The 14,298-nt window shown below is 45.3% G+C and overlaps 1 protein-coding gene across 6 annotated transcripts in view; it reads right to left on the reverse strand.

Annotated features, from left to right (window-relative positions):
• Positions 1 to 4,745: 4,745 nt before the first annotated feature.
• Positions 4,746 to 14,298, reverse strand: part of PHF8 (PHD finger protein 8) — an 87,455-nt gene continuing 77,902 nt past the window's right edge. For 5 of the 6 annotated variants that reach the window (XM_036840225.1, XM_036840226.1, XM_036840228.1 and 2 more), the window contains 3 exons: positions 12,709 to 12,818; positions 8,299 to 8,635; positions 4,746 to 7,368 (listed from right to left, as the gene is read on the reverse strand). In XM_036840225.1, the coding sequence (XP_036696120.1) occupies positions 7,280 to 7,368; positions 8,299 to 8,635; positions 12,709 to 12,818 (536 nt within the window). In that variant the 3' untranslated portion in view covers positions 4,746 to 7,279. Of the gene's footprint in view, positions 7,369 to 8,298; positions 8,636 to 11,841; positions 11,940 to 12,708; positions 12,819 to 14,298 lie in introns of those variants that run through there. The other variant, XM_036840229.1, reaches the window with a different exon arrangement.

The raw sequence follows: 14,298 nt of genomic DNA on the forward strand, positions 1-14,298 counted from the left end.
CTGAAGACAAAGCTAACACATACGAAAGCTCTGATTAAACTGTGCCTAAAATCCACATACTTTTAGGCTTTTCAATTACTTAAGCCAATGTCCCATGCTTGACTTGCATTTTCTGTTACTTGCAACTTAAAATATCTTTGTGTCTACCACACATGTTATCAAAAAGTCAACATCATTAAGATTTAAGTCCTTTCACCTCCAGGTAAATTTTCATGGCTCCTAAATGCTCTTCCTCCCTTTTTCCTTTGAGCTCCTCCAGTCCCTCCCGAGTCTGAGCCACTCGCCTTATCTCTCCCCTCTCCCCCCACCTACACACACCCCAAACCCTTGTGGAACTTCTGTGTTGTTTTATCTCACTTTCCACTCTTTCCTGTTATAGCACTGACCCTGGTACAATGCAAAATTCAACATCTGTCACATGGAATTGTGACCATGTTTCTCTCCATCTCCCCCACAAGATTGTTAGTTCCTGAGGGCCCGGCAGTCCCTTGACTCAGTTCCTCTCTGCCTCACCATTTCATGAATTGACCCATAAAGATGAGGCTCAGGAGGGGGAGAGGAGGGAGGTTGAAAGGCATCCATCCATCCAAGTTTGTTTACTAATGCTTGTGTATACCCCATGGCTACCTGCCTTCATGACTTTGCTGAAAAGGGAATCCACCCAGACTCTCCTCCTAGATCATCTATTTTCAAATCCTACCCTTTCAAACTCAAGGCCTACTGTGGCAGGGAGAAGGGCTGTGATTGGGAAGAGACATGTGGGAACTTTCTGGGTGGATGGTAATGTTCTGTGTCTTGATAAGGGTGTGGGTTACACAGGTATATACATTTATCAAAACATGAAATTATACTCTTAAAGTATGTGAAAGTTGTATTCATTGTGTGAATATTTTAGCTAAAAAAGAATCACAAACATATATTGAACTCTAGTTTATGGCATGCATGCAGAAGTGTTTAAGAGAATGGGTTACAGGTATCAAATTTTGAAATGCATAAAAAATAAGATGGGTTGATGGATAGAGGGATGGATAGATATATTTGACAAAACAAGTGTAGTAAAACACTGATTGTAGAATCTAGATGGTAAATATATGGGTATTCACTGTATAATTACTTTGATTTTCTGAATGCTTGAAAATGTTCATAGTAAAATATCAGGGAAATAAAAAAGGGAGTTGTGGGTTAACATCTCTAGTATCTTCATAGCCACTGCCCTGGTTTAGACCTCACTGCATCTTAATTGGAATCTTGCAACCACCCTCACACCACACTGGCCTCCACACTAACCCGCTTTTGTCTCTCCCCACCCCAAGGATCGCCAGAAAGAACGTTCTGAAACATAAACCGGACCTTCATGATTGCGTTCCTGCCAACCTCTTCAGCTTCATCCCCCAACATTTGCCATCTCACCCCAGCCTGTACACCAACTCAACTCAAAGTCTTGTAGTTCCACCCACAAACCAGGCTGCTTTGATTTTCTACTTTTGCTTATGCTGTTCCTTTTGCTTGTAATGCTCTATTCCAACTCATCCTTCTGCCTTCCCTTGCCTGGTGAATTGCCCTTCAATAGTCAACTCAGGTGTTGTTTCTTCCTAGAAGTCTTTCCTGCTCCTCAGACTGGGTTTGGTCTCCTTCCTTCATGCTCCCATAGCACCCTATACTTATTCGTAACAGTATTTATCCTAGTATTGCTGTACTTGGGTTTCCATGTCTGTGTACTAAACCACATGCTCCTTAGGATTAAGTCCTCCAAAGACATGCACAGGGCCTGACACAAAATAAGCTTTGATAAACCATTGTAGAACTGAACCAATGATAGAAAAGCCTTGAAACCCAGAAGGCGCAATAAGCAGTGGGAAGCCATGGATGTTTTTATGCAGAAAGAGATGATGAAGAGAGGACTTTGGGGAGATAACCCTGAAAGGCTGTGTATGATAGAATGGAATGGAATGTGATGGAGGCTTGCTGGACTCCTGACAAGGAAAATATAAAATGGGTATTGTATCTCTCTTACCACATTCATTGGTGAGTGCTGGCATTATGTTGTGGTCCTATAGGAAAGGAGAGCTTTCCTGACAGTTAAAAAGCTGAAAATGGGGATAGAGGGGTGCAACTTCTATCACTTAGGTTGTATAAGTGGCTGACTCCATGGTTCTGCCTCCTGGAAATGGCCTGGAATATCCACACTTTATGAGATGTAGAAGTCAAGAAAAGGTCAGAATCGACTGCAGAGTTGGGTGAAGACTTCCTTAGGGAAGTGGCATTTGATGGGGCATTAGAAGATGGTGCCCTCCCCATCCTTCTTTCAGTAACTTCCTCACTCATCTCCCTATCTTCATCTCTCTCCCTCCTAATTCACTCCTATGACTGGCAAGGGGATCTTTTTAAAAAGCAAGTTGGATCATGCCATTTTCTGCTTAAACCCCTTTAATGATTCTCTGTCATTCATGGGATACAGCTATGTCTTTCGACAAACATCAAATTACATATCCTCCATTATCTGAGGTTTTAAAATAAATATTGTGCCTAAAAACTAATCAATTTGGATCATATACCTTCTCAAACTAAACATTCCTTCTTGGAGACTCTGCATATGTTCCCCCAGATGAGTTACAGCTGCAGTTATACTAAATTGCCTGTCCTCTATATGCACATGGATTTTTTTTTTTTTTTTGCCTCCACTTCTGTTTTTATTCATGCTATTGCCTTGGTTTGGAATACTCTTCCCACTGTTCTCTGCCTGATTGTCTAATTAATTTGCATCCTTCAGCTCAAACACTACCCCTGACAGGAAGCCTTGTCTGAACTCCCAGCTTCGCTGGGACAGATTCCCTGACCAGCCTCCTGTGCTCATCTCTATCATCACATTGTACCATACGGTGCTCTTCTCCTCCACTCAGCTTACTGGAGACAAGTGCCATTTCAGTCAACTGGGTGTGAACAGGGTCCTGATGGAAAGGGAGGAGCCTGTGTACTTGAGGCAGGGAACACAATACAGGCAAGCAGAAGCATGTGTGATGTGTACTCAGGACAGGTCAGGGCTAGAGGATTCAGTATGGGAATTAACAGCATCCAGAAAGTTTAGGAGTGACCATGCATTAGAGGGCTCCATAGGTGAGATCATTCCATCTGACATCAAGACAAGCAATCTCCCCCAAATTACTTGGTTAATCACGGAGAAGGCAGGCTCTTAGTGACAAGTCCTGTGCACTTTCCCACTCCATATTGGAAAGAGAGAAGACTGAAGTTGGGTATTCTTGTTCTCCTTCCATTTTTTAGACAGAAGCCTCTCATCTGCTGGTACCTCCTGCCTAGATGAGGAGTAAGGTGACCAAGACTCTAGCTTATCCTCTAACCTGAGGCTGGTGACAGTGCTTTGGCCCCTTACTGGAAAGGGTGGGGTGGGAGTTGGTGACAGAGAGAACCCAGCCCACCATTCCTGCAAGGGCTCTAAAATCCCTCCTCTCTTCCCTGTTGCCCCTCTACCAGGAGACACAGTTCCCCATGCCCCAGACAAGAACCTTCTCTATCCACATCCTGCCCAATACCAAGATTCATATTGGGAGAGCTGGAGGAGGTCATTTAGCCGGTAGGTGCCAAACCCAGCCAGCCTCAACCCAGAGCCTACAGAAGCAAAATCTCCAGGATGAAGAAATTCTGATTGGGTTCAAACTTCTTTTACAGTGACCCTCAGACAGTAAGCAGCCTGCTGTCGGTCACAGAGAGTCCAGGTGGTGGTAAATTTGGAACTGAGGCTTCTGACATCACCCCAAGGGCTCTCCTCAGGACACAACTCTCAATGCTACGTCTTGCACACAAGTGCTCAATAAACTTCCGTTGGGTTATTGAGCTGCTGAAGATTTTCTAACATGATGAGAGGAAAGAACATGAATTTTGGCATCAGGGAGATCCTGCTGTGGAAGGCCAGTGGCAAGCTTCAGTCTCCTTCACTGTAAAATAGGGCTAGTAACTATCTCCTGGGGTTGTCAGTGAGAATTAAATGACATATCCTAGGTAAAATCCCTAGCCCGACGCCTGGCACAGAAAAGGCACTTAAACGGTAGTGGTTATCAGTGAGAGGTGCTAGAACAGAGTAATAAGAACACAGACTGTGGAACCAGGTTGGCTCCACAACGTATGATGTGTGATGCCGGAAGTTTCCTTTGCCTGCTTCCTCATCAGTAGCATGAGGATATTGGTGACGATGAAATGAATCAATATACACAGAACACTAAGAGCAGTATCTGGCACAAGGAAATGAGCATGATATGCTAGCTCTAATAATTATATCCCTTGCACTGGCCCTAAACACAGTAATCAAGTTCAGCTTGGAGAAACATGTCAGAGAGAGAGAGAGAGAGAGAGAAGGGGAAGAAAAAATAAAACCCCACAGCTTCACATTCACAGAAAGAGGATACAGGTATAGCCAGTAAAAACAGCCCATGGAAGCCATAGAAAGCCTTCCCAACAAACTTGTCAGGCCCCTTTGAATTGTTGCACCCCTTTCTTTTCTGCTCACTATACTTTTGACTATCCGTTTTTGGTGTGTGAACTGTGTCTCTTGTGAGGGCAGGGATCCTGTCCCCTCCCCACCTCAGGCATAAGGCTGTGCATTAGGGAAGAGGTGAGTTGATGAGAGAGACAGAATGTAAAGAGAAGGCAGTACTCCTGGACCCCAACACCCCACCACTCCCACCACCACCAAAAAAAAACAGAATGCTGAGCAAAGCAATTGCCAAGATAAATCACTTTTATCTCTATAGGAAAGGGAGGATCTAAAAAAAATATATAAATTACATTAGTAACACAACATAAGAAAAAAACAGGGGAAAAAAAACCAACAGAGAAGTCTGTATGATGCTATTCTAACCTGTTTATAAAAAGGCCCTGCATCAGAAATTCACAATCCTACCCACTTCTAAAAATATATTTAGACATGTACAGAAGCGGTGGGCTTGTTTTTAAATTGCTTTTTTGTAAAAATATATTAAAGGTGAATAGAAATCCTCTCTCCCTGCCCCCTATCCAAGCCCCAGCTCTGTGCTGGGGATTGGAGACCAGAGGTAACTCTCTCATCATGTTCTAAACCTTGGTTACGACCACTCCCAACCCCTCCCCAACTCACTTCACTTAGAACCTGAAACATTAATAAAAAAAAAAAAAAAAAAAGCACACTAGCCTCTTTGGAAAAGCGTAAATCTGAGGGTAAACTTGCTTTTCATTTAAAACACAAAACAACAAACAGCCAGCTCTGAGAGCCCAACTAAATTAAACAGAAACCCAGTCAAATGGAGGTTGGGTTTCAGCTCCACAAAACTTTTAACAAAGAAACAGAATGGAAAGAGGCCTGGAACCAGGGGGGATATGCTAGCAATTAGCTGCCTTTGAAAGATCAAGGGGAGGGGGGTGTTAATGGGCAGAAGGGTTGGGGTCCTGGTCTTGGTTACAGCAGTCAGGGCCTAGTCAGGCAGTTGCCTACACAGGGACACAGGCTGCCCTCCTTCCCTCCCCTCACTACGCTCTGTTGCTTTGAAATCCCCAAGAAAAGCAAAGCTGGGCAGAAACAGAGGGGAGGGGAGTGGGAACCTCACGTGCTAAGGGGGAGGTAGCCAGGCTTTTTTTGCCTTTGGTGTGAATAGATGGAGGACTGCTTGGCCCCTGGGGCCCCCAAGATAGGAAAAGGAAATGGGGCTAAGGGACCCCTGATTCCAAGGAAGGAGAGTAGATGTCGGGCTGTGGAGAAAAGAAAGACAAACTGGAGACACGAAGACGACCGGGGAAGCCTCACATATTCCCTGTGGCCTGCACGGTAGCTGTGAAGTTCCCCAGAAGCACTGGGAAAACTGAGGTGAAGTTAAAGTGGAGGAGGTGGGGGTAGAAGACAATGAAGCACTCCACTTGGGCAGTGCCGAAATGGAGAGAGGGAGACATTCTCCATCCAGTCCAGGTCACCAGGGAGGCAAAGACAGGTGGAGGTGGAGGGAGCTGGGGGAGGGTGAGGGAGGGGGTGGGCACTGTCTGGACAATAGAAGCATTGACAAAGGGAAGAGGGGGTGGGAGGTTCACATGATCTGCTCCTTTACAGGTGGGCATCTCCGCTCCTAGGCTCGGGCTCCCCCCACATCAGCACTCTGCTTGAGCGTCCACCTGACATCTGGGAGTGTACAGGTCCAGGAGTGAAGATGTGAGTTCTGAAGTCTTCTTCAGACCAAGACCTCAAGGTGGGGAGAGAAGCAGGGAGGCTCCTGATGGAGAACCTGGGGTGAGCTGTCCTGCCGCATCCTCTCCAGAAGGTCCAGGCTGTGCTCTGTGGTACGGGTGAAGGGATCAGGCCGTAGAGCAAGGGCTATCTGCTTCAGTGGCAGATGCTTTCAAGGCGTTTGGGAGATGGTTTTTGCCTCCTGGGGCCCAGCCAAAGCTATGTGGGTAATGTTCTGCAGGACCTCAAACTCTAGGCAAATCCCTGGAGCTCACCCTGGGAGAGGTGGCTTCGTCTGTGGCCACCCAAAAGTAGCTTCCTCCAATGGGCTACAAAGTCTCGGTCAAAGTCTTGGGTGTGGGTCCTCTCCCCACCTTGAGAAGTGACAGGAATCTCTCTTCTTCCCAAGGATGAATGAAGTCAGCCCATGGCCTTTCTAGGCCACTCTGGAAATGGCCCACGGTGGGGCAGTAAGAAGACTCTGGGCCCTCCTCTTTATTTCCATGAAGCATTTGGCAAGAGGGGGCAGAGGCCAGAGCCTTCTCCCAGGAACGAGTCTGGAGTGGGACACATCCATTGGGCTAAGAGGAGGAAGGAGAATGGGCAGAGGTGGGCAGGCTTCTGGAGACAGGGCTGGAGCCGCAGAAAGTGTTGAGCACTGGGCCTCCCACTTCATGACCAGGGAAATACCGAGGGGCCCAGGCTCTCCTCATGCCTCTCCTTGTCCTGCTTTCCAGCTTTAAGTGGGGATGACAGTAAAGGGCAGACAAAGCTGGTGAAAGGGAAATGGATTGGGGCAGCAGAAAAGAGGGCTCTAGTCAGCTGGAAACCTCTCCCATTTACTGGCTACTCAGAGATATGGAAAAGGAAGGCAGGATGCTCCAGTGGAAGTGGGGAAGGGAGCTGAGGGAGTAGGTGAAGGGGCCCATGGGAGAGTCCGTGCCTTTGGTCAGTTCCAAGAAAGCAGGACAATGCGCCTCAGCACCTTGTCCGGGGCAGGTAGGATCCAGGAGTGCCCCGAGAATTGACAACGGAGAAGGCAATGGGGGTGAAGGGGTGAGGGGCAGGACACAAAGGGGATCACAGAAGCAGTTTGCCATTTCTGTGGATTTTCAGGATACGGCCGAGTCTCTGCTTTGCTGTAGCCAGGCCCTTTTTGGGACGCTTTCCTGTGGGGGAAGGGAGAGGTAAGCAAAGGATATGGCAAGGGTGCCAGCAGCAGCTCCACCACCAACTGTCCTTGGGCCACCCCCCTCCTCTGTTCCTCTGCCCACAGAGTCTCCCCATCCTTATGCCTGGCTCCAGGACCATCTTGGGCCAAGAGGCCCTCCTTAACTACTCCCATCCAACACCACATGCTTTGGCTCTTCCTCCTATGACCTCCTGCAGTGGTTACAGACCCCCTGGTTACTCTGTCTGGTTACTTTTCCCCACTGATTTCTTTGGTCCCAATCATTTTCCTTCCTAACTTCTGCAAGGTGATTGTGCCTCTTCATCTTCTTATCCTGCCTACCAGGATTGAACAAGTGCCTGGTTAGTGATTATAGCTCAGTGTCCCTGAAGTTGCCACTCCCAGGGCCTTGTTTCATTAGAAACCCCCATCTTCATCATCCCAATGCCGCACCAATCTCATCACCCTTGAGCTGCGTACTCTAGGGACTGGGCTTTCAGAGCCAAAGTGAGGAAAAGGAGGGCTTGAGCCCTCCCTGCTTCTTCTTTCCCCACATCAAATCACCTCCCATGTCCCAAGTGACCTTCTCCATATTTGATCAATTTATCCCCTCCTTCATTCCCTCTGCCAGAGCCCTAGCCTCTCTTCACTGCAGCCTGGACTTGTGTATGTGCCTCCTTCCTAGACTTCCCACCTTCAGCCCACCCTCCACTCTGGCCCACCGGAAGGATCTTTCCAAACCCACATCTGAGTTTGTCTCTGCTTAACACCAGTCAATGTCTCTTCATGGCCTATGAGGTCAAGTCCAAGTATCTTAGGTTGCCCATCAGTGTCCCTCCCAGGTGTTCTCATTTACCAGAATGCTTAAGGGTTTGAAGCCAGTGACCCTAAGATCCTTCTCAGTTCTACAACCATATGGCAGTCATACCTGGTCCTGCTTGGTTGCTCTGGGAGCCAACTGAAGGGCGCCGCTGGGTCAAGAAGACACCAGGGGCCATGGGTGTGGTGCTGCGGTTTGCCTGGGCCATGCCAGAGGCATTGGGACGAGCAGTATACTCATGGTCAGCAAGACTTCCTGAGAGGGCCTCTTGTTTAGGCTCAGGGGGAGGCAGGGGCGAGGAGGAGGTGAGAAGTTGGGGTGTAGTGGCCAGAGTTGGGGCTGGTACTGCCACGCTGAGATTAGGCTCTTGAGGGCGAGGCTGTTCTACCTCCTTCAACAAAGGCTTCTTCTTGATATATTTCTTCTTTTGGGCCTTCTGTAGCTCCTGAAACACAAGCCAAATGGGAGGGGAGAATTTAGGAGTGAAGAAAAGAGAAGAAAATTTCCCAGAAAGGAATCTAGACAGTGGTCAGTGTGGTTCTGCAACCTGCCCCTACTCCAAGCTTAGCCTGGATATATGTACACACAACACACAGGCCTTCCAATACCTCAGGTCCTTTGGTACCATCCATTCTTAAGTCAACACTGCTATTAATCAGTACAATGGCAACAGAAGGGTAAATGAGTTCAGAGACTTGCGTTTTGGTCCTAGAATTACCACTTATGAGGTGAACCATGGACATGCCTAATAATAATAGCTAAATTTACACCAGCAGCTGAGGCACTTTATATGTTTGACCTCATTTACTCCTTAGAACAGCCCTGAGAAGGAAAATCCCTCAGTTTACAGATGAGAAAACTGAGGTACAGGGATATTAAGTAACTTGAGCCCAAAGCCCCACAGCTGAACAGTTGTGTTCAGGATTCAACCAGGTCTATCTGAACACCCACCATGCACAATTCTCAAAATGGGACATCTGCCAGTGAAAGAGTAGCAGCTTTGGAATGAGATAAACTTGTGATAAATTTGATAAACTTCAAATCTAGGCTTGTGCTCCCTAAGTTGGATGACCTTGGTCAAGTTACTAACCTTTCTGAAATTCAATTGCCTCATCTGTAAAATGGGCAAAACAATAGCTGGTTTTCAGGGTTGCTGGAAAGATTAAATAATGACATAAAAACACATAGCACATAGTAGGTACTCAACAAATGGGAAACTATTATTCTATCTTCATCTCTTACAATGGTTTCTCTTCTTCTTGCTGGTCTTTTGTTTAATAGAGGACAGTCTTCCAGGTCACTGGATCTTAAAATCTCAGTTTTGGATGGGAGGGATGAATAAGGAGTTGTGTCACTTCTCACAATATCTTGGATTTCATCCATCCATTGCTCTATGAATATACTATCCACTGTGTAGTGGGTACCTTTATAGTGGGCACCTGGACCCCTGAGAACCTGGAAAGGTGGTGCTGAGAGCATGTGAACGACTTCACCTTCTGAAATGCTACACGGCCACAGAGACCAACTCAGTGATTACATTTCTTTGCCTTCTCTTGGCAACACAGGTCTACTCCTGCCTTCGGAAGATCTGACAGGCTGTGGCTACCTTAGGAATTTCTGTGGGACGAGAATAATAATATTAGTAATATATGCCAGGCACTGTTCTATAATTTAACTCATTTAATACTCCTATGAAGCATGAGAAAAAAAGAATTATAATTCCCTTTTTTTTTTTTAATTTAATAGCTACTCTTTTTATTTATCTATTTATTTATCCTTAGCTGTGTTAGGTCCTCGTTTCGTGCGAGGGCCTTCTCCAGTTGCGGCAAGCGGGGGCCACCCTTCATCGTGGTGCGGGAGCCACTCCTCATCGCGGTGCGCGGGCCTCCCACTAACGCGGCCCCCCCCCCGCTGCGGGGCACAGGCTCCAGACGCGCAGGCTCAGCAGTTGTGGCTCACGGGCTCAGTTGCTCCGCAGCATGTGGGATCTTCCCAGACCAGGGCTCGAACCCGTGTCCCCTGCATTAGCAGGGAGACTCTCAACCACTGCGCCACCAGGGAAGCCCTATAATTCCCTTTTTATGAGAAGAAACTGGCAGAGAGGTTAAGTCACTTTCCTAAGGTTATAGGAACAGTAAGTGGCCAAGCTGCAATTCAGACCCAAGCCATCTGTCTTCAGAGTCTCTTTTCTCAGCCAAAATGCTTGTTACTCCATCCATACCAAGAACTGCATTTCTGCCCCCATTTCTCTCATCTGAATCCAGAAATTATCTCTTCATACCTAGATCACACAGTTTAAAATTTTCTACCTTTGTTGCCAATCTCCTTTTCATATACTTCATCCAGATCCCCTCAGAGAAGACTAGACTATCTTATGACAGGGCCACTTTCACCTTATCTCAAAAGGCCATTAGCAAGTCCCCACCCAAGTTCAGACTCCCTGGCCTGACATTTATGGTCATCCATCGTCTGGCCACTTATACCTAGCCAACCTGTAGTGATAATGATGAAAAGCTAATGAGTCTATAGTACTTACCGTGTGGCAAGTGCTGTTCTCAGAGCTTTTACATATATTATCTCATCTAATCCTTAGACAGAGTCTACGAGGAAACTGAGGCACAGAGAAATTAAGTAACTTGCTCAAGTGGGAGGGAGAAGATTTGAACTCAGGCAGGCTGGCTCCAGAATTCATTTTTTAACCTCTATTTATCTTACTCCATTCCCCAACAAGAAGCCTCCAATCCAAAAAGATCTATTCATTCTTTTCTTCATTCATTCATTCATTCACTCAACCAACAATGACTAAACACATGCTTAGCACAGTAGGGATACCAAGTTAAATTAGATATGTCTCCACCCTTGAGGCCCTTACAGTTTAATAAGGAACACAGAAAAGTATACTTATGATTGTAAGTACCATGAGAATGCTATGGAAGCACAGAAGGCCACTGAAATAAACTGGTGGTGGATGGTGTGAAGGGCTGTTAGGTAAAGGCATCTGAGAGGGCACGATTCCCAATGGGCAGAAGGAACAGCTTGTGCAAAGGCACAGAGGCATGAGACAGTCTGATACACTGAATGAACAATGAGTACCGTAATGCAATAGTATGGCTGGTGTAAAGGGCATGCATGAAGGGTTGACACAAGGTCAGGGAGGAGAGGTAACCAGAGGGCAAATCAAGAGGGCCTTGTGTGCTTACCAAGGAATCCCCTTCTCCTGGAATGCCTCCCTTTCCCCTCCAAAAGCTTAGCCTGCAAAATCCTTCCCAATTTCAAAACCTCTTCTTTGAGGTCATCCCTGATCAACTCAACCAGAAGTGAGCTCCATAGAAGGTACTAAGAGTAGTCTTCACACCTTTAATTAATTTGTTCATTTAAAGCAGTCAAACTTCCTTTTTTTTTCAAATTACATCTTACATGGCACTAGGATATACATAATAGAGAAAAGTTCTGGACAATGAATGGCTGCCTGGCCTGGTTGGTCTCTGCTGGCTTCCATCAATAGCGTCCAAAACATTTCTAAACTCTGGAACTCCACAGAACATCATATGAAAAACATCATTCTATTAAATTTTATTTAAATAGGATGTAATTACGGAATTATATAAACATTTAACTATTTCACTTTATTTAAATAGCAAGTAACATGAAATCTTAAGTTAGAGGATATGAGTTTGAATCTTGTCTCCTCCATTTACTGGCTGTATTATCCTGGACTAGTCACTTAAAGAGAGCCTCATTTTCTTCACCTGTAAAATGATGAAAATATTACCTATTGAAAAGGGTTATTGAGCAGATTACATGAGACACTGTATATGGAAGCACCTAACATAAAGCAGATGCTCAATAAATGCTCTAAGCTATAGGATGTGGCATGAGGATCTAAGGGGATACTACTGATAAGGAGAAAACCACAAGATTCACTTCCAACTGCTCCCAGGGTTGCCAAGCACATTTAAGAACTTTGAAAACTATAACATGCTAGGAAGTCAACTTGATTCTAGGACAAAAATTAGTGGGTGAAGTTTTCTTGGGAAGCATGGGGTGAAGATCAGGTAAAGTATTTGGTACAGAGGACAAGAAAAGCCTCTCCCCGAAAAAACCAAATTCCGATACTGATGAGAGACTGACAAACTTGAGTGTACTCAACTGAGTCACCTCCTTGGAGCTCCATCTGAAGAAAAGAGCTCTCACCCAAGGACAGACTTGGTCCTTCCCATCTGAGAGGATTTTACACACCCAGAAAGGCAAGTGATATCTTCAAGGGCTTTTCTCTGGACCCCTATTTTCTTTCATCCTAAATCATTTCAACGGTGTGCCCTGTGGAAGTAGCTTGTCACTGAGTTGGTATATGTAGGATATAGGAGGGAGCTGGGATACTGCCATGGATAAAGATCACAAGTTACCCACTTGCCAATGAGACAACAGTGGGACCTGTCAGCCTGGAGGTCTGGGTTTTGAGGCTCCAAGTCAAACTGGGATCAGTGGCAGGGCCATTGCCTGAGTGTCAGCACTTACCTGCTGGGCCAACTTTGCAGCTGCTGCAGCCAAGCCTGTCTCAATGGAAGCTACCCGGGTCCCCTCACGCACAGGACGGTCCTGCTTCGGTAGAGTTGGGGTCACACGGGCTGCACAGGGAACAGGATGAAGACATTTACCTGAATGACAATCATATTCCCTACCTCTGAGCCCCCCAAAGGTGGTCTCATTGGTTTTCCTGCTTCTAGCTTTTTACAAAGCCAGATTTTGCTTCCCATTGGGTAAAAAGCTAATTCACAAATGCCCATGGTACACAAAGCACACACTGATTAAAGGATAAAAGTTAATTTCCCTGAATTGGCATGTAAAGTTGTCCATGCTCTGCTCCCTACCTACCTCCCCAACCTTATTTCCACTCCCATATCCTCAGCTTCTCCAGACAGAATGGCTTCCTTATTACACCTCCAGAACACGTACAGCTCATCCTCTCCCCCTGTGCCTTCATCCTCACCATCTACACGGCCTGGAGTACCCTCTTCCCTTTTGTCCACCTCTTTAAAACCTGCCCATTATTCAAAAGTAAGCTGAAATCAATCTTCTATGCAAAACGTCCAGGACCTCTTTGGCTCACATTGACCTCTCCCCTCCCCTGAACTTATGTACAAGTCACTTAATACGTAGCACATACTATCCTGTCTCATTCCCTAATGCTGATGTGTGTTATTCTATCTAATAACCAGGCTATGAGTTCCTAAAGAAGATCATCTTCTTGTATAACCTTTTTATATAATGCCTTAACAATCTTGAATCAAAAAATAGTTACTCATCCCACATTTTACATAGGAAGTGTACTTCAGGATAACCAAACAGCCCCAGATGATGAGGGAAAGCTGTTCTTTACAGAAGAATGTCAGCTAATAAATGTAAAAGGAATGACAAAATTAGAAAATCACAGGTTTGTAAGCCCTAATGAAATAACTGATTCTAGGGAATTGGATATTCACACAGTACCAAAGTATTATCTCACAGATGACTTGCTAGTCTCGAGAAAAAAAAACTAACCTTACAATGATGAAATCAGGAGATCATCCCCTTATTGTCACTAACAGAAAGATGGCCAACTTCATGCACCTCCTAATGCAATGCAATAGGAAATCTACAGCATCACCTGGGAAGTAGTTTTGCCAAGACCTAACATCAAGTAAGCAGTTCATATTACTTCCAGTTTTTAGAAAACACAGAGATTAAAAAAAAAAAAAACAAGTTAAATGACACTGAGGGCAAACAGTCATCCTATAAGATAACTGGCCTGGTTTCTTTAAAAGCACAATGTCACAAAGAAGCAAACAAACAAATCTAGAAGGTGGGATGTGCTCAAGGACAATTATACTAGTTTTTATAACAAATCAACAGGATCAAACAAAAAAGGAAGGGATTTCTCTAGATTAAGAGATATTCAAAAAACGTGACAGCCAAATGCCATATGGACCCTGTTCAGATCCAGATTTAAACAAATCCACTATGAAAATGCCTTTTTTTGTTAGACAATTAAGGAAATTTGATTATGGACTTAGTATTAGATAACATCAAGGAATTATCAAATTATTATTAATTTTGTTATATATGATG

Source organism: Balaenoptera musculus, chromosome X (genome assembly GCF_009873245.2).
Source record: "Balaenoptera musculus isolate JJ_BM4_2016_0621 chromosome X, mBalMus1.pri.v3, whole genome shotgun sequence".
Taxonomy (NCBI): domain Eukaryota; kingdom Metazoa; phylum Chordata; class Mammalia; order Artiodactyla; family Balaenopteridae; genus Balaenoptera; species Balaenoptera musculus.